The 24,756-nt window shown below is 63.6% G+C and overlaps 1 protein-coding gene across 9 annotated transcripts; it reads left to right on the top strand.

Annotated features, from left to right (window-relative positions):
• The first annotated feature begins 1,419 nt into the window (after positions 1-1,419).
• CIC (capicua transcriptional repressor) lies at positions 1,420-24,624 on the top strand. Of its 9 annotated transcripts, XM_040976252.1 has the most exons (21): positions 1,420-1,489; positions 3,656-6,463; positions 16,307-16,456; positions 16,557-16,791; positions 16,876-17,005; positions 17,102-17,284; positions 17,372-17,537; positions 18,295-18,494; positions 18,589-18,814; positions 19,137-19,240; positions 19,401-20,625; positions 20,718-20,905; positions 21,216-21,337; positions 21,429-21,595; positions 21,700-21,990; positions 22,084-22,409; positions 22,578-22,816; positions 22,920-23,074; positions 23,154-23,285; positions 23,416-23,547; positions 23,639-24,624. In XM_040976252.1, exons 2-21 carry the CDS (start codon positions 3,667-3,669, stop codon positions 24,004-24,006), a joined length of 7,536 nt encoding a protein of 2,511 aa, XP_040832186.1. In that variant the 5' UTR covers positions 1,420-1,489; positions 3,656-3,666; the 3' UTR covers positions 24,007-24,624. The 9 variants fall into 9 exon arrangements, with proteins under 9 accessions (XP_040832186.1, XP_040832182.1, XP_040832183.1 ...); XM_040976248.1 differs by lacking the exon at positions 1,420-1,489 and having other exon boundaries at positions 3,568-6,463; XM_040976249.1 differs by lacking the exon at positions 1,420-1,489 and having other exon boundaries at positions 3,568-6,463; positions 22,923-23,074.
• The last annotated feature ends 132 nt before the right edge of the window (positions 24,625-24,756 follow it).

Below are 24,756 nucleotides of genomic sequence, written 5' to 3' on the forward strand. Positions count from 1 at the left end.
AGGGTCAGGCTGTGGATACACAGAGGACCACCGCTGGTGCAGGTGCTGTGTGTGAGCAGTCAGGATTCGAACTCCTCACGGGACATGGCCCTCTCCTGCACAGTGTGCCACTCTCGCCACCCAGCCCCTGCTTACAATCCTCCATCTCCCTCTTCCCCCCCTAGTCAACATCCACAAAGTGTAGTTCTCCACTCTTCACGGAAGGCAAGTGTGAAGTCAGTCCTCCATCTCGGACCTCACGCACTCAAGGCCTGGGGTGGCATGGGGCCTGCAAGTCCGCACCCTGGAGGAGGCGACGGGTCCCCAGGGTGGCCGAGCCCCCAGGCCGCACACGCCACCCCAAGTGCGCCTGCTCTCCCTCCCGGTGGCAACAGAGCTTTCCGCGGGGCCGCGCCAGACTTTCCGAGACCTCTGATTGGTCCCAAACTTGGCCGCCGCCAGCCAATCAGGCTGGGGAGAGGTGACATCACTGGTTCTCCTCCCCTCCCCCCACCGCAAACTTCCCTACTCCGCTACCGGCAGCAACAACCACGTGGGGGAGGGGCGAGAGAGTAGAACCGGTGAGGTCATCGCGCCGCCCCAGCCACTGCTGATTGGCTGCGGGGCTCGAGGGTGGCGGTTGGCTGCTCCTCGCACCTCCCCCTCGTGCTGCTACCGCCGCCGCTGAGAGGAGCCACTGGCGACGCCAGAGCCAGGAATCCGGGTGAGTTGGGGCCCTGGGTCTGAGACGCTCCTGATGTCCAGTAACACTCAGTAGGAACTGCCCTTTCAGACTTTCTCTCCTCGCTTGGGCTCTTTGGTGTTCCAGGCACTTTGTCACATGGGAGTTGTAGTCTGCTTAGTGTTGTCAACTATGGGCCAGAGACGTGAAAAGACTACAATTCCCAGGAGGCACTGCGATTAGCCGGTCAACAAACGCTTTGGCCACGCCTTCTAAGCCAGCTCATTGGAGAGGTCTTGCCTTATCCCCACCTTCCCTCATTTCATTGGCTACTGTCCCCCTCAGGGGCTTGGTTCCGGCCTAGGCTGCACGGCGACTGGATACTGTATTCATCATTCACCACGACAGTATCCTGCAATTGGTTGATGCAGATGTCCTTCACGTGTTGTGGGGCAGGGTCCTAGGCAGATCAGGCGGTCGTAGGCTCAGGTTAGTGTCGGTCCGGAGGGAGGCTGTTCTTGCACTTTGGCCCCGCCCCCTAGCGCTGCCAGATGGTTACGATTGGTTGCTGCTTACGTCGCTCTTCGAGGGGAGGCGGAGTCAGTCAGGCTGCGAAAAGCTATTGGCTTAGGCCGGCGCCGGTCAGCGGGGTTGTGGCCGCTGATTGGCTGTTTGCTCCAGCTGTTGCAGGTCCATTCACCATTTTGTGTGTTGGAGTAAAAAAAAAAGGGAGAATCGAGAGGGAGAGCCGGAGGGGGGGCGGGGAGGTACCGGACCGGACCGAGCCGGGGCCAAGGCCCCCGGCCCCGAAACCCCGCCGAGCCCGAGGTGAGGGGCGGGGCCGGGGTTGACACAACAGGGGGGTGTTGGGAGGCTGGGGGCCGAGGGGGGACAGGTGGCAGGACCTGGGAGGAGGGACAGGGGGAAGGGGTGAGCGGAATGGTGGGCAGGGGAGAAGGAGTGGAGGAAGTGGGAGGGGGGACGGGGATAGAAAAGATGACTGGGGAGGGGGGGTGGTCAGAGAAGGGGCATTAAGAATGAAGGGGTGACAGGACTAGATAAGGGTGACAGGGAGAGGGAGGGGGAGAGTTGGAGGGGGTGACAAGGAGAGGTGATGGGGAGAGGTGACAGGTTCAGAGATGGCTGACAGCAGAGTGACCAAGAGTAGTAGGTGACAGAGATAAATGGGGGTGGCAAGGAAGGGGTAACAGAGGAGGGGGCCTAGGGCTCGTGAGGTGAGAGGTAGAGCTTAGAGGCGCTGACAGAATGGGAGAGAGAATGGCAGAGAAATTGGTTCCAGGGGGCTGATGGGAGCAGAGGCAGGAAACCCCCCAAGACCCAGGGCCTGTGCTGAGATCCTGGGAGGATGAGGGAGTGAGGGCCAGGGGCCTTGTAGAGCCCCGGGAGGTGGACAGAGAGAGCCAGTAGGCCCCAGGGGGACAGACAGAGGCTTCCGAGATGGAGAAGTTGGACTAGGTGTTGGGGTTCCGGAGTGCCTCCCAGGGTGTCTATAGGCCCTGGTTGCGATGTGCAAAGGTTTGTGTTTAGGGAGGACTGAGGCCAGATCTCAGTCCCCCAGATGGTGACCCAGCAGCTCAGTGGGGTGGCAGTGATGGCTACCCAATTGCAGGGCACTTGGGGGCCTGGAGAAGGAGCCGGCTTGGGACTGCAGGGACCCCAAGAACAGCAGGCCCCAAGTGGAGAGCTCCCAGTCATGGTCTCCGGGGAAGAGGGGAGTCCCTCTGCTCCTGTGGTGGCCCTTCATCACTGCTCAGGTCTTCTTAGTCACTTCACAGTAAAGTTTTTTTTTTTTTTTCCTCTTCACTCAGGGCAGCTTGAAAGGGGGCGGGCAGTAATGACTGTTCAGGAAGTGGGTGAGGTTGGCCTGTTTGGCTTGTCCGGCTTCCTTTGACCTTATCCCACTTACCCCCACCTGGAGGTGGAGGGCACATGTGGGGGCTGTGGGGGGACTGGCCCACTCAGCCACCCTGCCAGACACAGCTCAGCCAGGGCGGGAATGCATGCAGGCCAGGAGCTGGGCGGGTGTGTGTGTGTGTGTGTGTGTGTGTGTGTGCTGGGCTTGCGGGTGTCGTGCTGGGTGCTGTGGGGGAGGGGAAGAGGCCGAGGCAGGCTCCCATCCAGCAGGCCTGAGAAGCCCTGGGGTACAGCTCCTTGTCCCACTGTGTGATGACGTGAGTGAGTGAGTGAGTGTGTGTGTGTGTGCATGCGCGTGTGTGTGCGTGTACTCAAGCACGCCCCGTGGCAGAGCTGGGTATGAGCTCTTGAACCAGTTGTACCGCCTCAGCCTGCTTCCTTGCCAGGGTCTGGGGACAGGGCTTGTCCCCGGCAAACCTGGGGTGCAAGACAGAGGGGGCAGTTGTGTCTCTCAGGACCCTCTGCTTGCCCTGGCCATGCCAGGCTGCCCAGAGGACTGGAGGAGAGAAAGGCTCGGCAGTCAGCTCCCTGGCTGCATGCACGTGTGCCCCGGATGGTGACAGTGTGAGTGAGCGTGCACACGGAGTCGGGCTGCCTAGATTCAGGCCCTGGCTGTACTGTGTCCAAGCTGGGTGATACAGGACTAGTCCCCTGTCCTGACCCCTCTTTCTGTGACTTGGTTTGCTCAAGGGTGAAATGGGGCTGGTAGTAGCATATGCAACCCCCCCGTCCCCAGAGCTGTGGTAAGGATGTAGTGAGTTGGCCAAGGCAAGCCCAGCATGGGTCACTGCAGCACCCGTGTGCTGTTAGCGCTTCTTGCATCCCCTTGGGGCAGGCAGAGCTCGTGTCTGCACATCCTATGCCCTCTGCAGAGAGCAGTCATGTGTGAGTGACATTCCGGGTCTAGGTGCCAGCTAGAGGCCCACATGCATCCAGGGCCACAAGGGGGAAACCGTGGGCATGGGATGGTAGGACTGAGGTGGTGGGCTCAGCAAATGAGCAGTCTTGGGGGACCCTGGGTTGCTCCCGATCATCCTTCTCTACTCCTGCACTCTGCAGGTGGACAGAAGATGAAGCCGATGAAGAAGGCATGCAGCAGCCTTTCGGGGGGTCTCGGCAGCGGCAGCAAGTCGCCACCAGCCACCAGGGCCAAGGCCCTGAGACGGCGAGGGGTCGGGGAGGGTGACAAGCCTGAGGAGGAAGAGGACGAAGCCCAGCAGCAGCAGCAACCAGGGCCAGAAGAGGCTGAGGAAGGCGAGGAGGAAGAAAGTGAGCGAGGAAGCCCTAAGGCCGAGGGGCCGCCCCCAGAGCTGCACCCTGGGGACCCAGCCTCAGGTCCGACTGAGGACCCCAAGGGGGATGGGGAAGCTGGCCGCTGGGAGCCCTCACTCAGCCGCAAGACAGCCACATTCAAGTCTCGAGCACCCAAGAAGAAGTATGTGGAGGAGCATGGGGCTGGCAGCGGTGGGGTGTCTGGGGCTCCGGAAGAGCAGGTACGGACACCTGAAGAGGCCGGGGCACTGGGTGTGCCTCCACGGCCGCCCACCTCGGCCCGCTCTTCCTCCACGGACACAGCCAGTGAGCACTCTGCGGACCTGGAGGATGAGCCGGCTGAGGCTTGCGGTCCAGGCCCCTGGCCTCCCAGCAGCACGAGTGGTGGCTATGATCTGCGGCAGCTGCGGTCCCAACGCGTGCTGGCCCGACGCAGCGATGGCCTCTTCCTGCCAGCTGTGGTGCGCCAGGTGCGCCGAAGCCATGACCTGGGCGTGCAGTTCCCTGGTGACCGGGCCCTGACTTTCTACGAGGGTGTGCCCGGTGGAGGGGTAGATGTAGTTCTGGATGCCACACCGCCACCTGGTGCACTGGCAGTGGGCACAGCTGTCTGCACGTGTGTGGAACCTGGGATGGCTGCCTACCGTGAAGGTGTGGTGGTGGAAGTGACCACCAAGCCAGCTGCCTACAAGGTCCGCCTCAGCCCTGGGCCCAGCTCCCAGCCAGGCCTGCCGGGCTCTCTCCTGCAGCCCCCACAGCCATCACACCGAGAGCCAGAGGAGGCCATATGGGTGGCCCGCTCCAGCCTGCGTCTCCTGCGGCCACCCTGGGAGCCGGAGGCTCTGCTGAGGAAGCCTCCTTCTGGCCCCGAGGAAGGGCAGGCTGAGCCCGGGGTCCCCCTGCCGCCCTGCCCTGCTGTCCTGGACCCCAAGCAGCCCGAAGATGCTGAAGTCTCTAAGATCAGCTTTGGCAGTGGCCTGGGGGCTCCCTGCGAGGAAGGTGAGGAGAAGCACCCGCCAGCCCTGGGCACCCCGGCCCTACATCCACTGCCCCCACCCCAGCTTCTGTCGCCGCCACCCAAGTCTCCAGCCTTTGCAGGCCCTGGGCGCCCTGGCGAGCAGCCCTCGCCATGCCATGAGGGCAGCCAGGGTGGCAGCCGGAGCAGCAGCGTGGCATCCCTGGAGAAGGGGGCTGCGCCGGCCACCCGGGCCCGCACACCGTTGACAGCTGCCCAGCAGAAGTACAAGAAAGGTGACGTGGTGTGCACCCCCAATGGGATTCGGAAGAAGTTCAACGGCAAACAGTGGCGGCGGCTGTGCTCACGAGATGGCTGCATGAAGGAGTCCCAGCGGCGGGGTTACTGCTCACGCCACCTGTCCATGCGCACCAAGGAGATGGAGGGACTGGCGGACAGTGGTCCGGGTGGAGCTGGGCGGCCGGCCGGCGTGGCAGCCCGGGAGGGCAGCACTGAGTTCGACTGGGGTGATGAGACATCACGTGACAGCGAGGCCAGCAGCGTGGCAGCCCGTGGAGACTCGCGTCCACGCCTGGTGGCCCCCGCGGACCTGTCACGCTTCGAGTTTGATGAGTGCGAGGCAGCGGTGATGCTGGTGTCCTTGGGCAGCTCTCGCTCAGGCACGCCCTCCTTTTCTCCTGTTTCCACGCAGTCGCCCTTCTCGCCAGCCCCGTCACCCTCGCCCTCGCCCCTCTTTGGCTTCCGCCCTGCCAACTTCAGTCCCATCAACGCCTCGCCAGTGATCCAGCGCACCGCAGTCCGCAGTCGCCACCTGAGTGCCAGCACCCCAAAGGCAGGCGTGCTGACGCCCCCCGACTTGGGCCCCCACCCGCCACCACCCACCCCCCGAGAACGCCATTCCTCTGGCATCCTTCCCACCTTCCAGACCAACCTGACCTTCACCGTGCCCATCAGCCCTGGGCGGCGGAAGACGGAGTTGCTGCCCCATCCAGGGGCGTTGGGAGCCCCTGGCACAGGGGGTGGAGGTGCTGCCCCAGATTTCCCCAAGAGTGACAGTTTAGACTCTGGTGTGGACTCAGTGTCTCACACCCCTACACCGACTACACCGGCTGGCTTCCGAGCTGTGTCCCCCGCCGTGCCCTTCTCTCGCTCCCGCCAACCCTCACCGTTGCTGCTGCTGCCTCCGCCTGCCGGCCTGACCTCGGACCCAGGGCCCTCCGTGCGCAGGGTGCCCGCCGTGCAGCGGGACTCCCCAGTCATTGTCCGCAATCCTGATGTGCCACTGCCCTCCAAGTTCCCAGGGGAGGTGGACACTGCCGGTGAGGTGCGGTCTGGGGGACCTGGGCGGGGCTGCCGTGAGACCCCGGTGCCCCCCGGGGTGGCCAGCGGAAAGTCTGGCCTACCCCCACCTCTGCCAGCCCCCGTGCCCATCACTGTGCCTCCAGCTGCGCCGACTGCCGTGGCCCAGCCGATGCCCACCTTTGGCCTGGCTTCTTCGCCCTTCCAGCCCGTGGCCTTCCACCCCTCTCCTGCCGCTCTGTTGCCCGTTCTGGTGCCCAGCAGTTACACCAGCCATCCTGCTCCCAAGAAGGAGGTCATCATGGGCCGCCCTGGGACAGGTAAGAGGCGCCCAGGAGGTGGGCCGAGTAGGGGCACACTTTGAAGAGGGCCACTGGGTGAACTGGGCTATTGGGTGCGAGGTTCTCAAGAGGTGTGTGTGTGTGGGGGGGGTTGGTAATTGACCCCTCTCTGCACAGACATTGCAGTGGGAGTTTGTAGAGTCAGGCAAGGAGCTGGACTTGTAAGGCTGGGTGTGCCCCTGCCTGACTTCGTGTTGGGGAAATGTGCTTTCAGGAAAGGAGGGGGCTGTCAGTCAGCAGACCTCTGCCGAGTATAGACCCTGGGTCTAGCAGTAAAGAGAGACGGACCGTCAGGGTGACTCCTCCCCTGCCTGCGGTGACAGGGTCGGGCATGGCTGGGATGAGCCCTGTGCAGTTACCCCTCCCAGGTTTCACACCTACCCATAATGCAGCACTGACTACACCTGCCCGAGTCTGGAGCCTCCTCACATGCTGGTATTAGCTCATTTTGTGTTAACAACTGAACACATCCTGTTTGTTTATAGGGAACTGAGGCCAGGTTAGTAACTTGCCCAGGGCCACGTGATTAATATAAAATTGGGGCGCCTTCAAACCCAAGCAGGTTGCCCATAACTGCTTAGCTGTAACAAGGGAAGACAGATGATCCGTGGGAACATAGATCCTGCTGCAGGTCCTTTGCCAGGAGGTGGCAGGGCCAGGATTGGAGGACCTTACTCTTACTCTTGTGACCAGTGAGCGTGACAGGTGCAGGCAGGGCCGTGAAGGGGAGTTTGGGGGTGTCCTAGGCTTTCCTCCAGGTGTGAATGCAGTCTGGTTGTCCTCAGGACACAGTTGAAGCATGAGGTGGAATCTGTAGCCATAGGTGGAGGGGCGTCCTGATGGGTCGCTCCTTGGCCTGGGCAGAGTGGCATCATGAAAATGGGGCTGGCAGTGCCACGAGCAGCCCCTCCCATGGCATCTTTCCTTTTCGTGTGACTCTGGCTCTGTGCTGCAGGGTGCTGTCACAGTCCCTGAAGCAGCCTGCCCAGGGATGGGGTGTAGGGAGCCCAGAGGCTGTGAGGCCAGGGAAGGGGGCAGCTGAGCCTGAGAAATCAGGAGGGCTTTGGGGAGAGGCAGCCAGGACCTGTGGTTTGAGGCACACAGGGTGAGCAGACAGGAGCCTGGCTCAGGCAGGCAGGTGGGCACCTTCAGGCAGAGGGAAGTCTGTGCAAAGGCCTTGGAGTGAAAAGAATCGGTTCTGGCAGATGGCTGAAGGCTGGGATGTGTGGCTGGAAACAGGTGGGCAAGGGTTGGCTCAGCAAGGACAACTTGGGAGGCTTGTGAACTTGACCCAGAGAGCATAACAGAGCTGTGGAAGGCAGAGCTGATGGCTGTGTCTGCACGAGGCAGGGTGGGTGGGGGGAGGCTCTGAGACCAATAGCAAGGATAGAGGAGAGGGCTGGGAGGCGGGTTGTAAGCTGCTGGGGTTGGCACAGGGACCCCTTCAGGACCAAGGCCAGACCCTGCCCTCTCAGCTCTAAGCAGGCACAGCCCCAGAGCCATGGCACAGGGATCCCAAGGGTGCAGCACCTGTCCTTCTGGGTCATAGACAGGGACCATGAGCTGTGTGCTCACCCTGGATGCCTTGTACATTTGCTCCTGTGGTTGATGCTACGTGAGGGGACTTGGGTCTTTAGGCAGATGCAGGTCCCAAAGCAGGGGCTCTCGCTCTTCCTTTTCCCTCTGTCCAGCTGTGGGATTGTCACGCCCAAGGGTCACGCTAGTCCCACCCGCTGAACACTGGGGCATGTACGTACCACGTGTTCTGTTCATGAGCCCTGCTTCCTTCACTGGCTGAATCCCCATGGTTCCCCTGGAGGAGGAACCTGCAACCCAGAGCAGTACAATGACTGGCCCAAGGTCACCAAGCTAGGAAGAGGGAGAGCGTGCTGGGATTTGAACCCAGGCACTGTCAGTGATGAGGATGATAAGAGCAACAGTAAACCCTTTCTTTGTTGCATGGTCGGGGACCATGTGTGCTGCTCTGGGCTTGGGGCCATTTGATCAAATGCACCTGATACTCTGAAAGCAAAGATTACCAATCCTGTTGTCTCGGGAGAACAGAGGTTCAGGGAGGGAGGAGGCCCCTTGCCGGAGGCCACACCTGGTTGTCGGGACTTGCTGAGTGCCTGTCCTGGCGGTTCTGAGCAGCGCCTCCATGGCGGACAACACCCGTGCGCCAGGCTGCCTCAGGGGGGTCGGGCGGCCCCTTTCATTCTCCTCCCAGAAGCCTCCCTCACTCCTCAGGAGGTAGGCAGCTCGGGGCCAGTCCTCTCTGAGGTCCAGATAAGGCTGATTGTGTCCAGTGGCACCAAGAGGCTGCTGTGGTCCTAGCCCCTTCTGCCTGCCCATGCCTGTGCCAGGGCCTGACCCTCCCATCAGAGGGCAGCAGGTGTGAGGGGGTGGCCCAGGGCAGCCTGCCTGCTCTTGCCCCCTCCCCCCCCGCCAGGCATTTGCTTCCGCTGGGGGACATGCAGGGGCAGGCTGCCGGCATTCTCCACATTCTACGCATGGCACCGCCAGCCAGCTGCCAGCGCCACCTCCCCTCTGACTCCTCCCACGCCTGCTCCTTGGGGAAGGGAGCCGGCCCCAGGGGCCTGTAACCCCGGCCCAGGGGGATGCCACAGCACAGCCCTGCTCCTGACAGGCACTGCCCCCTCTTCCCGGGGCCTCTGTCTGATGGGCTCTCTGGTCTCTGGGTCCGATCTGTATCTCTGGCCTTGTGATGCTCCTTCTTGTGTCTGGCTGCTTATCTGGGTTTGTCACTCCCTGGCCATCAGTCCTTGTCTGAGCTTCCAGCCCAGCTTCTTCCTGGCTCAGACCAGCCGTGCTCCCCCTCTCCCTCGGTCCCCTTCTCATTTATTTAGTCTTCCTGTCCCATTCCAGCCTGCTGCTCCTGCTCAGGTACCCAGAGTTTTGGAGTGAGTGAGCAGTTCCTAGGCACTGGGTCCCTACTCCTTCCCTGAGGAGTGCCAGGAATCAGCCAGGACCTCCCCTCTGTCCCCTCCCTGACAAGTCAGACGCCCACTGGTGCCCCTCAGAGTGGCTGGGAGGTGTCAGGATCCATTTTGCTAGGCCCACCCGCCATCCGAGCACCTGTTCCCAAGTTAGGCAGGAAGGCGGGGGCTGCAGGGAGCGTGTCAGGAGATCCGGCTGCAGGGGGTGGGTGGCAGGAAAGCAGCTCTGTGCCCACCCACCTGCTGCAGGGCATAACCCAGCTCACCTCCCTCCACCCGCTTTCAGGAGATGCATTTGGTGCCAGCTCCATTGATGTAGGTGGCCCCAACAGATAGGTCTGATACAGGGCAGCACTCAGCAACTATGCCTGGTCAGGTGAGGAAAATGAGGCCTCAAGGGCCTCCCAGATCCAGGTTCTGCCTTCCCTAATTTCTGCTTGCCTCAAACCATGAACCACCTCATCCCTACCGTGAGAATTCAGCTCTGTTCCTCTGCCCCAGCAGTCTTGGGCAGGTATAGGGGCAGGCAGGCACCTGCAGGGATGCATCAAGGGGATCTTGGGAGGATAGGGATGCCTCAGGGGTTCCAGGGAGGTTCCCGTAGGCTTCTCGTGGGAGGCGGCGTTGGAACTGAAGCGTGAGGAATGATCTCAGGAGTGAACAGAAAGAAAGGGCAGTCTTGGCCAAGGCCCTTGGAGAAGCAAAGTCCAGGAAAGGTAAAAGTGAATGAGCTCTGGGCAGCTAGTGAGGATCAGGGCTGCCCCCAGGCCCTACCAAAGGGTGCTGAGCAAGGACACCCCTGAATGCAGGGGTGAGGAAGAAGTGTCTGAAGGCTCTGGAGATTGTCCTGGAGAGGAAGGAGGGGGTCTGGAAGAAGAGGACGGTGTCGGGGACAAAATGAGCCTGAGCGTCGGGGGTCATCTTGGTGACTCGGTGGAAGCCACGCCAGCTCCCCCGGCTGGGCTGCCCGCCGCGCCAGGCGCTGCGAGGGGCGAGGCTGCCCCCTGGCGGCGCCGGCGGCGGGGTAACTGGCGCGCGCATGCGCAGCCGGGAAGCAGGGCGCGGTGCGGTGCGCGTCCTGGAGCCCCCGGCGCCCGGACATTAATGGTTCCATTAGTGGCCGGGAGGGAGGCGCATTAGCGGCGGCGACGGCGTCTGGCTCCCATTACCACCGGCGGCAGCGGCTGCACCGCAGGCGGCTGGACCCCAGCCCGCCGCCGCCTCCGCCCGCACCCCGGCCCCTCTTCCCGCTCCCCACGAGGGCCCAGGCAGGGAACCCCTGTTGTAAGTGGACTTGGGTTCCAAAATCTCAACCTGCCACCGCCTTTCTGAGCTTATTTTCCCCCAACTGGACGGGTAAACAGGGTGCACCTGGGCCTTTATGGATCCGGTCGGGCACCGGGTGAGGGCCGCGCCCAGCCCACGCCGGCACCTCGGGGTTCCCGCGCGCCCCCGGGGCTGGGCCCCCCACGTCCAGCGGCGGGCCTCGGCCCTCCCTATTGGCTGTCCTCGCGCCCGCCGCCCGCCCATTGGTCGAGGCCCACTCCCCCGCCCCGCGCCTTTAACCCCTGCGCAGCCGCGTCCTGGCCGGGCTGGGGGCGCCCCCGACAGACAGCGCGGGTGCCAGCTGGCCCGTGCCCCGCCGCGGCCCGCGTGGGTGTCAGGCCGGCCGGGCGCCCGCCCGCCCTCCCAGCACAAAGCGGCTTTGTGGGGCCTGCCGGGGGGCTGGCGGGGAGCCAGGCGGCGAGTGGAAAATCTCGTGAGCGCACGCCGGGGAGGGGCGCGCTTGGGCGGCGCCCCCTCCTCTGCCCGGGCTGGAGCGCCTCCCTCCACCCGCGCCCACCACCAGGCTTTCCAGCACCCACCCACCCACACGCCCCTCTCCCCACCCATCTCCCAGTCCCGGGGGACCTTCTCTCCTGGTCCTGCTGCCTCCCCCAGCCCCACTCACACTGACTCACTCGGGCGCTATTTTTAGCCCCATCCCTGCCTAGCCGCGCGCGCCAGCCCAATCCCGGGCTTGTTCCCCAGGCAACCCTGGCCGTCGCCGACGCCGGGCCGGGGTGGGTGGGTGTGTGTGTGTGTGTGGAGAGCGGGTGAGGGGAGCTGGGGACACGAGAGCCGGGCGGCCGGCGGGAGGTGGAGGGAGCCGTGCCTCGCGGGCCCAATAAAGGGGCGCTCCCGGTGCTCAGAGCCAGTCTGCCCTGTCCCTGTGTCAGGCAGGCCTAGCTGGTGGCCGCAGGACTCCGGGGCTCCGGGCAGGCCTCAGCCTGTGTTGCCTAGGGTGGCTGTTGGTGTGTCTGTCTGGACTGACTACCTGTCCCCAGGCCCCGGGTGGGAGGGGCAGTGTAATGGGAGCTGTTTGGGGCCAAACTTTTTTGTAGATTCAGTCGGTTGGATGGGGTGGGGTAAGGGGTTACCTGCCTCGAATGAAGGGCGGTGGTGTGTGCCTTCACAGCTGGGGCTGGGGCCCCGCTTGGGGAAACATTTTCCAGCTTAGGGAGGCCCAGGGTTGGGGCTGGGGAGAGGACCTGCCCCTTCCCTGCCACCCACCCCCACCCAGGGCTCCTCCACCCTGAACAATGGAAGCTAAGTATAGGGCTGGCCCTGTGCCCAGGAGTCCAGATTCCCGCCCCTCCCTGCCAGGCTGGGTCCCCCCCCTCCGGTTATACCCTGCCCCAAAAGGGGCCCCTTCCCATCCCTCCTCCCAGGCACTGTGTCTTTTGCCAGATGTGCAGCTCTCCCAGATGTGAGGGGCCCTCTCCTGTGGCCTGCCCAGCTTCTCTTCAGCCAGCAGAAGGGGAGGGGGAAGGGGTTAACGTGCCACTAGGTGACTCACTCACCGGAGAGGGTGAGAGGAGGGGGCAGCGGTGGGGAGATAGCGGACACATTGATTTCTGCAGTCCCTGGGGCAGTGAGGTAATGGAGGGTCTGCAGAGGAGGGGGCAGTCACCTAATAGTCCCTCCGGGGCCCCTGCAGGCTTAGACAAGCGTCTGGCCCCCCACAGTCCTTGGAGGTCAGAGTGCTACAGACTGTCCTTTCCCCCTTTGCCCTCAGAAACCCTGTTTTTTCTTTTTCCCCTTCTCTGTGTCTCCCACTCTCCAAAAAGAAAAGAAAAAAAAAAAAAAAGATGGGGCACTCTGGGAAAGGGGCCTGTCTGTTCTTCGTGACCCCATGGCCTCTATCCCCCCAGTGCGTTGGCCCGGCCTGGGCATCTTGGCCTGGTGGGCCCCCACGCCTGTGCCTGTGGCTCCTGGGGTGCGCTCCCAGCCTTTGTGCATTCACCACTCTCTGGATCATTGTCTGACCAGTCTACGGGCGTGTGCACCACGAGGCTGAGATCGGAGCATCTAGGTGTTGCAGGGCTGAGGGCACGACCAGTGTGTTCTGTCCTTTTCTCACCTGACAGGGGCAGGATAAAGCCAGCTCCCCAGGTGGGTGGGCAGAGGGTGACGACAACAAGGTGGTGCTATTAGGAGGTGTCTGGAGTGGCCGAGGAATGCCTGGCCCGGTGGCTGAATGACCATGGGTGGCCAGGGGGCCTGGCTTTGGTACTTGGAGGCGGCAGTTCCTGCCCACGAGGTGAAGTTTACTGAGTGTAGTAGGGCCAGCCCGATGCTGCCTGAGAGAAAGAGCGCGAGCTGGCCTGTGGAGAAGAGAGGGGAGGCATTGTGCGAGTGCCGGGAGGGCTGAGTGTGTGTGGCCTGTCGCATCCCTGGTGGGTGTGGGCAGGGCATGTGACAGGGCAGCATGGTCGGTGCGAGCAGGTGTGGCAGTGTGGGCGGAAGACCGAGGGTATCTCTGCCCTTGGGGTGTGCAAGAGCTAATGGGTGTGGCGCGGGAGCGCTGTCAGCATTGTGTGTGGAGTTGTAAGGGCTCGGGGCTGGGCGCCCGTCGTCGCCCGGTCCCCGGCCCCGGCCCCGGCCCCCGGCCCCCGGCCCCGGCCCCTCCGAGCCCGGCCTCCGCAGCGCGGCTCCCGGACCGGCCCCCTGGCTCGCTGCCTTTGCTGCAGTGCGCCCTCCCCGCCCCGGCCGCCGCGGTCCCGCCCCCAGCCGGCGGCCGGCCAACCGGGGCCCGCCCCGCCCTGCCCCGATTTGCATATGACTGACGTTCCCCCGGGGCGGCCAATGGGGGCGGGCGCGGCGGGGCCTGACCCGCGCGCGGCGGCGGCAGCCAATGGGCTGGCGCGCGGGGGGCCGGGCTTGCGCGGAAGGCCGCGGGGGAAGCGGGGAAGGGGCGGGGGGAGCGCGGGGGGAGGGGAGCGCGTAGTAGTGGCGGGGCGGGGAGGCGGCGGGGCTTCGGCGTGTGGGGCTCGCTCGGAGCGCGCGGACGCACGCACGCCGGTCCGTCTGCCCGGAGGTCGGCCCGCCCGGCGCTGAGCCGCGGGGCTCGGGACCCGGCCAGGCGGGGCGGCGGCGCGGGGCCGGAGCCGTTACCCGCCGGCGCTGCGAGGGAGGGCGGGCGCGCGCGCGCGAGCGAGCGGCGGGGCCGGGAGGGGGCCGCCCCCGCGCACGCGCGCCGGGCCCTGCGCGGGAGGAGGGAGCGGGAGGGGGCGGCGCCGAGGCCCCCGCGCCGCGCGCCCCGTGACGGCCCCCGCGCGCGCCGGGGGGCGGGGCAGGCGGGGCCGGCGCGCTGACCTCCCCCGCCCCTGGGGCGGCGGGCGGCCGGCGGCGCTGTGCGCAGGCGCGCTCGGCGGAGACCCCCGCGTGGGGCCGCCGGAGGGGGGCGGCGGGGGGGGCATGCGGCGACGGCCTCCCGCTCCCCCCGGGCCCGAGCGGCGGCGGCGGCCGAGGAGCCGGCTGCGGGCGAAGCGGCGGCCGCTGAGGAGGTGCGCGCCCCTGACGGGCCCCCTCGCGCCGGACCATGTATTCGGCCCACAGGCCCGTGATGCCCGCGTCCGGCGCGGCTTCGCGTGGTCTCGGCATGTTCGGTCAGTAGCGCCCTGGGGCCCTGGGACTGCAAAGGGGTCAAAGTGTCGGGGTGCCAAGTGCGGGAGTGGATGCTGGTGGGGGTGTTAGAAAGAGTAGGAGGACGGGAGAGGTGGAGTGAAAGGGTGAAAGTTAGGGAGCTCGGCCAAGCCGAGTGGTTAGTGTCGGCAGGTGGGAGTGGATGGGAGCGATGGAGTGAGGAGTGGGGCGTACCTGGGACAGGTGCGGTGTTGGAGTGGTGGCATGGAACAGGTCCGTGGTAATGAAAGGCAGAGGGATGCAGCGATAACAGGAGCGACACGAGACTTGTGTGTTGTAGGTCTGGGATGGGGTCTGGGAGGGGTCTTGGACCAACCCGTGGGGCCAGGGACCTGGCTCTGGGACTGAGTGAGGAGCTGCTTGCTGGGAACTGAGCAGTGTTGCTTGTTACACTGGAGAGTGGACAACAGTGTGCACCAGGTTTGCCCCGGGGAGACTTCCAGCAATGGGCAGGACCAGAGACTGCCCCCATTGTCTCGGGGGGCCCTGCTTCTCCACTTCTCAGGGAAGGAGAATGACTGTGTGAAGATGGGGAACAGAACTTGGGGGAAGAGGGGGCCCTCCGGGGAAAGGGTGGAGGGTTTAGCAAGCCTTTGAGCTCCCGAGCGCCCTAAGGTCAGCGGACCCGACTGTCACAAGGAATGCCCCTCTGCTGGCGGCTGAGCTCTGTTCCTGGTTCCTTGAGGTCTTCTCTTTTCTTTGTCAGCCCCTCCTGGACTCCCGCCCCTCTGGTGGCCAGTCCAGGCTTCCCAAGGCCTGTGGTTGGCGGGGAGTGTCACCTCAGGTCAGGTTGGTGTGACCCAGGGGTTCAGGGTTCAGGCCTGCATAATGGAGACCAGGGCTAGGGCGTTTCCCTCCTTTCTCAGTCTCCCCTGAGCAGGGGCCTCCCTCTCTATGCTGCTCTCCCTGCTGGTCCCACTTCCCCCCAGGGAGCCAGGGAGAGGGGGAAACCACTTCCCAGCCTAGGCCTGCGCCTCAGGTGCCCATCCCCAGGGGAGCTGAGCCCAGGACCCTGTCTTGCCACCCAGCTCCCCGGGCCGCTGTGTAGACCCCCTGGGATAGCCCCCTGCTGCCGGAAAAAGAGAGCTTGCTGTGTATATCCTCAAGGAAACACCTGGCACTTTGGCCTCCTCTGGGCAGATGTGTAACAATTTTCCTCTGCCCTATTGTCTTGTGCCTGTTCTTGGGAAGTTTACAGCTCACTGCTGTCTTTCTGGGCAAGGGGGCTGGACCCTTTAGAGGGAGGCGGGTGGTGAGGCCTGTTCGTGAGTGGAGGCTTTTCTGTGTAGGGAGGGTGGGGGCAGAGCATCTGGAGCCACCTGTGCCAGTGCAGGGTGCCCCGGTCTGGTGCTCCGGCATCTCTGGGGGAGGAAAGGAGGAGAAACAGGGCCTGTAGACCCCAGGCTGTGGCTAGCCCACAGCTCCATGGGGGTATGCTAGAGAACAGGAGGGAAGGGAACATGAGGCTAGCGGGAGGGTGCTGGGAGTGGGGCGGGATGGGAAAGGGCCCTGAACCTGGCTGAGGTCTCTTGCCTGAAGAGGGTGGGTGGGATGGCATCGGGTGGGACCTGATTTGTGGCTGGAACTGGTCGTTGCTCTGGCCTGGTCCCTGGTGGCAAGGCTTGTGGAGAGTGTATGGGGGGGGAGGAAGAGGGTGTGACTTGTAGCCCCCTTGTTGCTTGCTTTTCTATTACCTTTGTGTATTTTTTTTTCTTTGCTTTTCTATTTTATCTTGCTTTTTTCTTCTCCCCCCTCCCTTCTTCTCTTTAGACATCTAGGAGTCCCTGGGAGGCCTATGGGGTTTGGGAGAGAGTGTGAAGAAGGAGGTGGGAAGGGGCACAGTTGGGGTCAGGGCCCGGTTCTATGGCCGTGCAGCTCAACTGGCTCCTTCCTGCAGTGTGGACGAATGTGGAACCTCGCTCTGTGGCCGTGTTTCCCTGGCACTCCTTAGTACCCTTCCTGGCACCCAGCCAGCCTGACCCCTCTGTGCAGCCGAGTGAGGCCCAGCAACCTGCCAGCCACCCGGTAGCTTCCAACCAGAGCAAAGGTGTGTGTTGGGACATGGACCATGGGAAGGCTATGGGGTGGGGATGTGGTCTTGGTGTCCCAGGAGCCCTCTGATACCCCTCTGTGCCCCCCACCCCCAGAACCTGCTGAGTCGGCAGCTGTTGCTCACGAGCAGCCACCAGGCGGGACGGGAAATGCTGACCCTGGGCGGCCCCCTGGAGCCACGTGCCCTGAGAGTCCAGGGCCTGGACCCCCGCACACTTTGGGGGTGGTGGAACCCGGCAAGGGTCCCCATCCCACCACTGAGGAGGAGGCCTCTGGCCCCCCTGGAGAGCCTCGGCTGGACAGTGAGACGGAAAGCGACCATGATGATGCGTGAGTGTCCCAAGGCCTGGGACTGGAGGGCAGAGTGGCCAGAGACAGGGCCCTCACTGCTCCTGCCCCTCTCCTTCCCCACAGCTTCCTCTCCATCATGTCTCCCGAGATCCAGTTGCCTCTGCCACCCGGCAAGCGCCGGACCCAGTCACTCAGCGCTCTGCCCAAGGAGCGGGACTCATCCTCTGAGAAGGATGGACGGAGCCCCAATAAGGTGCCTGGCCTCCTCCTGTCCCCTGCTCCCCATTGTGGCCAGCCAGATGTGCCTCTCCATTCCTAACTGTCTCACCCTGGACTGTGTTTGCTGCAGCGAGAGAAGGACCACATCCGGCGGCCCATGAACGCCTTCATGATCTTTAGCAAACGGCACCGGGCCCTGGTCCACCAGCGCCACCCGAACCAGGACAACCGGACCGTCAGCAAGATCCTGGGCGAGTGGTGGTACGCCCTGGGGCCCAAGGAGAAGCAGAAGTACCATGATCTGGCCTTCCAGGTAACGCCACCTCCTCTCAGTGCCTCCTGACTTCCCCCTTGTGGGTTGGGTGAGTGAAGGGTCGCCCTGCCTGCCCTCTCCTGCCAGGTGAAGGAAGCCCACTTCAAGGCCCACCCAGATTGGAAGTGGTGCAACAAGGACCGAAAGAAATCCAGCTCGGAGGCCAAGCCCACGAGTCTGGGGCTGGCAGGAGGGCACAAGGAGACGCGGGAGCGGAGCATGTCGGAGACGGGCACTGCCGCTGCCCCCGGGGGTTAGTCAGCCCCTCGGCTTGCCCCCTGTCTGCTCCTCCCTGCCCCAGAAGCTTCTCCCTGCTCTGTTGCTTTGCTCTGAGGACTCTCACCCAGTTGTTTCACATGAAGGAGCCAGGAGGGTCCAAATGGCACCTGCTTGTCCAGTGCCTCCCATTAAGCCTTTGCTGTGTGTCAGGTCCCATGGGGAGCAGAGTCCCCATCACTCAGAAGTGTACCCCATTTCCACATGAGGACATAGGCTCAGGAATGGGCCTCACAGCCTTGTTAGTAAGTTAGTTGCACCTCTGTAATTTGTTTGTATGCCCAGGCTGTCAGGGGAGCCATGGTGACTTAGAGAGCCTCACTGTGCTGCTACTGCCTCCTAGGGCTGTGTCCTCTGCCAGGCAGGGCTCTGGGCTGCTGTCTCAGAGTGATTGTGTGGATGTGGCCCTGCGGTTCTCTGAGAGTGGGGCTGTTGGTGCCTCTGTTAGATGTGAGAGCTGAGACGCACAGGCCTGTGGATAGCTAGTCAGCCCACAGGAGCCCAACTCCCTCCCAGGCAAAGGACTTGCTTTCTGCAACTCCAGAGGGCAGGGACCAGCTGGAGGGAGATGCCAGCTTAGAGGGTAGTGTTTTTATTTTTCCCAGCAGGTGGCTCAGGAATTCCATTGCGCTTCTGTCCAGTAACTAGAAATTGCTGTGGGAAGTTAGGCCAGTCAAGGTGCTGGTGTGAGACTTCTTGACTCTGACCATGTACCCCTTCGCCCTCCTTCCCAGTATCATCTGAACTGCTGTCTGTCGCAGCCCAGACGCTCCTGAGCTCGGACACCAAGGCTCCAGGCAACAGCTCGTGTGGGCCAGATCGGCTGCACACTGTTGGGGGGCCTGGCTCGGCCCGGCCCCGGGCCTTCTCCCACAGTGGGGTTCATGGCCTGGACGGTGGGGAAGACAGCCAGGCGCTGCAGGAACTGACTCAGGTCTGGGGTAGTGCAGGCCACCTGGGGGGTGGGCAGAGAGGGCTGCCCAGGGTGGCCACTCCAGCTGACCCCTCCCTGCCCACCTTTCCTGCAGATGGTGTCTGGCCCTACATCATACTCTGGCCCAAAGCCTTCCACTCAGTATGGCGCTCCGGGCTCCTTCACAGCCCCTGGGGAAGCAGGGGCCTTGGCAGCCAGTGGACGGCCTCCACTACTGCCCACCCGAACCTCTCGTTCCCAGCGTGCGGCCAGCGAGGACATGACCAGTGACGAGGAACGCATGGTCATCTGTGAAGAGGAAGGGGATGATGATGTCATTGGTGAGCAGTGCAGGGATCAGCAGACTCGGGTTGCAAGGGTGGCAGAACTCCAGTCGGTGCCTCTGCTACAGCTGCTGTGCTGTGGGCGCGAGGCAGGCTCAGGCCTTGTTCTAGGATACCCTTAGCCTGGTGGGAGTTCCAGAGGACAAGGAGGCGTGGCTAGACTGTCAGGCACAGAGCCAGGTGCTCTGCCATATGCTGCCGAGTTCTTGCCCTGGTAGACCCAGTGGGCTAAGATGTGGTCATGCCAGACGGCACCCTTGTCTCCTGGGGCAGGGCCCAGGCTCCAGATGGGCCCACACTGTCCCTTCTGCTCCTTCAGCTGATGATGGCTTCAGCACCACTGACATTGATCTCAAGTGCAAGGAGCGGGTGACCGACAGTGAGAGTGGAGACAGCTCTGGGGAAGACCCAGATGGCAACAAGGTGAGGGCTTGGGACACGGTGCTGCACCTGCATGCTCACTGTTGTGTGAGCACGCGGGGAGGCTAAGGTCCGTGAGGAGATTGGGTTATGGCCAGGATGACGGGTGTGGGCTGGGTGCGTGTGGGAACATGATGGGCACTCTCCCTTTCCTCCCCGCCAGAGCTTTGGTCGGAAGGTGTTCTCGCCTGTGATCCGCTCCTCCTTTACCCACTGCCGCCCCACGCTGGACCCTGAGCCCCCCGGACCCCCAGATCCACCCACCGCCTTCAGCAAAGGCTACTGTCCTGCCCCATCTTCTTCCTCGGCTGCCTCATCAACCTCATCAGCTGCATCCTATTCTCTGGGCTCAGGAACCTTCAAAGCGCAGGAGCCGGGACAGGGCAGCGCGGCAGGCCCGCTCCGGCCTCCACCCCCTGGGACTGGGGGCCCATCGACTCCTTCCAAGGCTGCCCGATTCCTCCCAGCGGATCCTGCCCCCTTTCGGAGGAAGAGACCTGAGAGTGTAGGGGGCCTGGAGCCACCAGGTCCCTCAGTCATTGCAGCGCCTCCCAGTGGGGGAGGGGGCATCCTGCAGACCCTGGCCCTGCCCCCGGGCAAGGAGGAGCGGGAAGGCAGTGGAGCCCGAGTACCCTCAGCCCCAGCCCCCTCGTTAGGTTATGGGGCCCCAGCAGCCCCTCTGTCCCGTCCTGCTGCCACCATGGTCACTAATGTGGTGCGGCCGGTCAGTAGCACTCCTGTGCCCATCGCTTCTAAGCCCTTCCCCACCTCTGGCCGGGCTGAGACATCTCCAGCTGACACGGCAGGTGCCAGGACTGAAATGAGCACCGGGTCCAGGGTGCCTGGAGGCTCCCCGCTGGGGGTCAGTTTAGTGTATTCAGACAAAAAGGCAGCGGCAGCCACCTCACCAGCCCCACACTTGGTGGCTGGACCCCTACTGGGCACTGTGGGGAAGGCACCTGCCACTGTTACCAACCTGTTGGTGGGCACCCCAGGCTATGGGGCCCCTGCACCCCCAGCTGTCCAGTTCATTGCCCAGGGGACCCCTGGTGGTGGGACCACTGCAGGCTCAGGAGCAGGTGCTGGGAGTGGCCCTAATGGGCCAGTTCCCCTGGGCATCCTGCAACCAGGTGCTCTGGGAAAGGCTGGGGGCATCACCCAGGTGCAGTACATCCTGCCCACGCTGCCCCAGCAGCTTCAAGTGGCACCTGCCCCAGCACCAGCCCCTGGGACTAAGGCAGCGGCTCCCAGCGGCCCTGCACCCACCACCAGCATCCGTTTCACCCTCCCGCCGGGCACCTCCACCAACGGCAAGGTCCTGGCTGCCACTGCACCCACTCCTGGCATCCCTATCCTGCAGTCTGTACCCTCCGCCCCACCCCCCAAAGGTGAGGCCTGGGCTGGGCAGCGCAAGGAGAGGGGCCACAGGCCTACCTGGCTCTCTGGTAATTGTTTCCTTTTCTTGCCTCTTAACTTCCAGCCCAGTCAGTTTCTCCCGTGCAGGCCCCGCCCCCAGGCGGCTCAGCCCAGCTGCTCCCTGGGAAGGTCCTAGTGCCCCTGGCCGCCCCTAGCATGTCAGTGCGGGGCGGAGGGGCTGGCCAGCCACTGCCCCTGGTGAGCCCACCCTTTTCAGTCCCTGTGCAGAACGGCGCCCAGCCGCCCAGCAAGGTAAGGGCTTCCTGGCCATGGTCTCACCTTTCCCTCATCCCGCTCAGGTTGGCCCCTGTGTCTTCCCCCTTTTCCAGTCTGTGTTGTATCTTTCTTGGGACTCTGGCTTGCTGTCTTCCTTGGTGTCTTTGTGAGTGCATTCTTGAGACTTCAGTATGTGCCCCTTGCTTTGTACATCCCCCGCCTGTGACACTGTCACCTTTCTCACCCCATCCTGATTCCCAGTTCTTTGGTTAGGACCTCTTACCCTCATCCCCACCCCCATATCAGTCCTGCGCCCAGCTGACCCTATGGCTGCTCTTGCCTGCAGATCATCCAGCTAACCCCAGTGTCAGTGAGCACGCCCAGCGGCTTGGGGCCCCCCGTGAGCCCAGCTCCACTTCCTGGGCCCACCTCGCAGCCCCAGAAGGTCCTGCTGCCTTCTTCCACGAGGTAAGGCCAAGTGGTGCCCTCACCTGGAGGCCAGGCAGGGGGTGGGGTGAGGTCCACTCCCCTCGTTCCAACCTGCTTCCTTCTGCGGCAGAATCACCTATGTGCAGTCGGCGGGTAGCCACGCGCTGCCCCTGGGCACCAGTCCTGCCTCTAGCCAAGCTGGAGCAGTCACCTCGTACGGGCCCTCAAGCTCTGTGGCTCTGGGCTTCACCTCGCTCGGGCCCAGTGGCCCTGCCTTCGTGCAGCCCTTGCTCTCAGGTGAGGGACAATTTGGCAGGCAATGCTAGGGACCGGGGTGGGAAGGACTAAGACAGCCCAGGCCCTCACTCAGTCCCTGCCCCTGTCTGTCTCCGCCTCCACAGGCCAAGCCCCACTGCTGGCTCCTGGCCAGGTGGGCGTGTCTCCTGTGCCCAGCCCCCAGCTGCCTCCTGCCTGCACAGCCCCTGGAGGTCCTGTCATCACGGCATTTTACCCTGGCAGCCCTGTACCCACCTCCTCAGCACCCCTGGCCCAGCCATCCCAGGCACCCCCAAGCCTGGTCTACACTGTGGCCACCAGTACCACCCCACCAGCTGCCACCATTCTGCCCAAGGGCCCATCAGCTCCCGCCACTGCCACCCCTGCTCCTTCAAGTCCTTTCCCTAGTGCCACAGGTAGGTGTGTGAGGCACCCAGAGCAGTGGGACTTGGGCTCCAAGGGACATGCACTGTTGGGCCCCGCTCAGCAGAGGCTCTTCTCCCCTGCAGCAGGTTCCATGACATACAGCCTAGTGGCCCCCAAGGCCCAGCGGCCCAGCCCCAAGGCTCCCCAGAAAGTGAAGGCCGCCATCGCTAGCATTCCTGTGGGCTCCTTTGAGGCAGGTGCCTCCGGACGGCCTGGCCCTGCACCCCGACAACCTCTGGAGCCTGGCCCACCCCGTGAACCGACCACACTCGAGTCTGAGCTCGAGGGGCAGCCCACCCAACCGGCCCCTCCACCACCCCCAGAGACCTGGACTCCCACAGCCCGGAGCAGCCCCCCGCCACCCCCGCCCACTGAGGAGCGGCCTGGCACCAAGGGCCCTGAGACCACGGTGAGCACAGGAACTGTTTTTGGACCCCTCTGCTTCCCTCCCTGTCCTGTCCTGCTAGTGTGTGTTGGCTGGATCTCCCCCCATGGGTCTGTGAAGGACTGACTGTCAGCTTAGTCTTGATTCTGGTCTCAACTCCAGTGAGTCTGGGTCTGCCCACTCCTTCCACAGGCCAGCAAGTTCCCCAGTTCGTCTTCAGACTGGCGCGTCCCTGGGCCGGGCCTGGAGAGTCGTGGGGAGCCTCCTACCCCGCCCAGCCCCGCCCCTGCCGCAGCCTCGGGGAGCAGCAGTGAAGGAAGCAGTGGGAGGGTAGCTGGGGACACCCCTGAGCGAAAGGAAGTGGCCAGTGCTGGCAAGAAGGTGAAGGTGCGGCCTCCGCCACTCAAGAAGACCTTTGACTCCGTGGACAAGTGAGCAGGGGCTGGGGTCTTGGAGGAGGGCCTGGGGTCAGCTGCGGGGTGGGGGGGGGAGCCTGCAGAAGAGGCAGGGGAGGTGACCCTGCCTGCTCTCCAGCAGGGTCCTGTCGGAGGTGGATTTTGAGGAGCGCTTTAATGAGCTTCCAGAGTTTCGGCCTGAAGAGGTGCTGCCCTCGCCCACCCTGCAGTCCCTGGCCACCTCTCCCCGGGCCATCCTGGGCTCATACCGCAAGAAGAGGAAAAACTCCACTGGTAAGCGAGCCCTGGGCACCTGTGCTAGGAAGGTTGGGATGTGGGGCCACCTGCACTGAGCTTGCCTCTGTTTGACCAGATCTGGATTCGGCCCCTGAGGATCCCACCTCGCCCAAGCGCAAGATGAGAAGACGCTCCAGCTGCAGCTCGGAGCCCAACACCCCCAAGAGTGCCAAGTGTGAGGGCGACATCTTCACCTTCGACCGCACAGGTACAGGCACGGCTGGGGGGAAGGACAGCAGATTGAGGGTGGCTGCCTGGAGGCTTAGCAGACTATGGGCCTTGGGTGGAGCCTTGATGGCAGCTGCAGTAGCCTTGGCTGTGCCCCTCTGCCCGGGCAGGCACAGAAACTGAAGATGTGCTTGGGGAGCTAGAGTACGACAAGGTGCCATACTCGTCGCTGCGCCGCACCCTGGACCAGCGCCGGGCCCTGGTCATGCAGCTCTTCCAGGACCACGGCTTCTTCCCATCGGGTGAGCAGGCCAGAGCTGACTTGGGTCACTCTAATGGCATCTGACCCATACAGTATCTCTTATGCTGCCTTCCTCTGCTTGCTGTCCGCAGCCCAAGCCACGGCAGCCTTCCAGGCCCGCTACGCAGACATCTTCCCCTCCAAGGTCTGTCTACAGCTGAAGATCCGTGAGGTGCGCCAGAAGATCATGCAGGCAGCCACGCCCACAGAGCAGCCTCCTGGGGCTGAGGCCCCCCTCCCTGTCCCACCCCCTGCTGGCACCGCTGCTGCCCCTGCCCCAACTCCCAGCCCGGCTGGGGGTCCTGACCCCACCTCACCTGGCTCGGACTCGGGCACAGCCCAAGCTGCCCCGCAACTGCCTCCACCCCCAGAGCCAGGGCCTGGACAGCCTGGCTGGGAGGGGCCCCCACAGTCCTCTCCGCCTCCTTCAGGCCCCTCCACAGCTGCTGCAGGCAGGTGAGGGGCTCTTGAGAAGATCCCAGGACCCTCAGTACCTCCCCCTCAGGACACGGACAGTACACAGATGGCAGGAATGGGGGGGCAGGATAGTTTGATCCTCCCCCATAAAGCCATTTTGTCCTTTCCAGTTGGGAGTGGAATGAGGCCTGCACCTCATGTACATACCCCGTTCCTCCAGCTCCCACCCTGGGCTGGGGGCAGCTGAGGGGAAGCTAGGGTGCAGCCTCCTCCACTGAGCACCTCCGCAGAACTTGGGGTGTGTGACCTTCAGAGCTTTTCACTTGTACTTTATGCAAACCGGCTTCTGAGGGCTGCGGGGCAGAGGGCAGTGCAGGCCGTGGCCACAGGGAGGCGCCTGTGGAGTAGGGGAGTTCATGGACCCCTGCTTTCCCCAGAGGGGCTGGACTCAGGTTAGTTTGGGGGTGGCGGCTCCTGCACTTTGCCACAGGCATGGGGTTCTCTCCCCACCCCCTCTGCCCTCCCACCTTGGGTTGTACTTTCTAAGAAGGTGATTTCCCCCACCCATGCCCCATCCCCTGAACAAAACATGTTGATCATGTGCAATATTTCTTACTGTGCCGACAAGCCGCAATGACCGAGATTAAAGCTGTTTAACACACCTGTGTGGTCCTGTGTTTCGGGCTGGGTCGGGGGGCACGGGTGTTGGTTGCACATGACTTGGGTGCCCAGGAGTGGAGTGTACTTGGCACAAAGTGGGACCAGGGAGCAGGCAGCCCCTGTTCAGCTGGGG

Source organism: Ochotona curzoniae, unplaced genomic scaffold, assembly GCF_017591425.1.
Source record: "Ochotona curzoniae isolate NIBS_2020 unplaced genomic scaffold, NIBS_Ocur_1.0 contig_2699, whole genome shotgun sequence".
Classification (NCBI taxonomy): Eukaryota; Metazoa; Chordata; class Mammalia; order Lagomorpha; family Ochotonidae; genus Ochotona; species Ochotona curzoniae.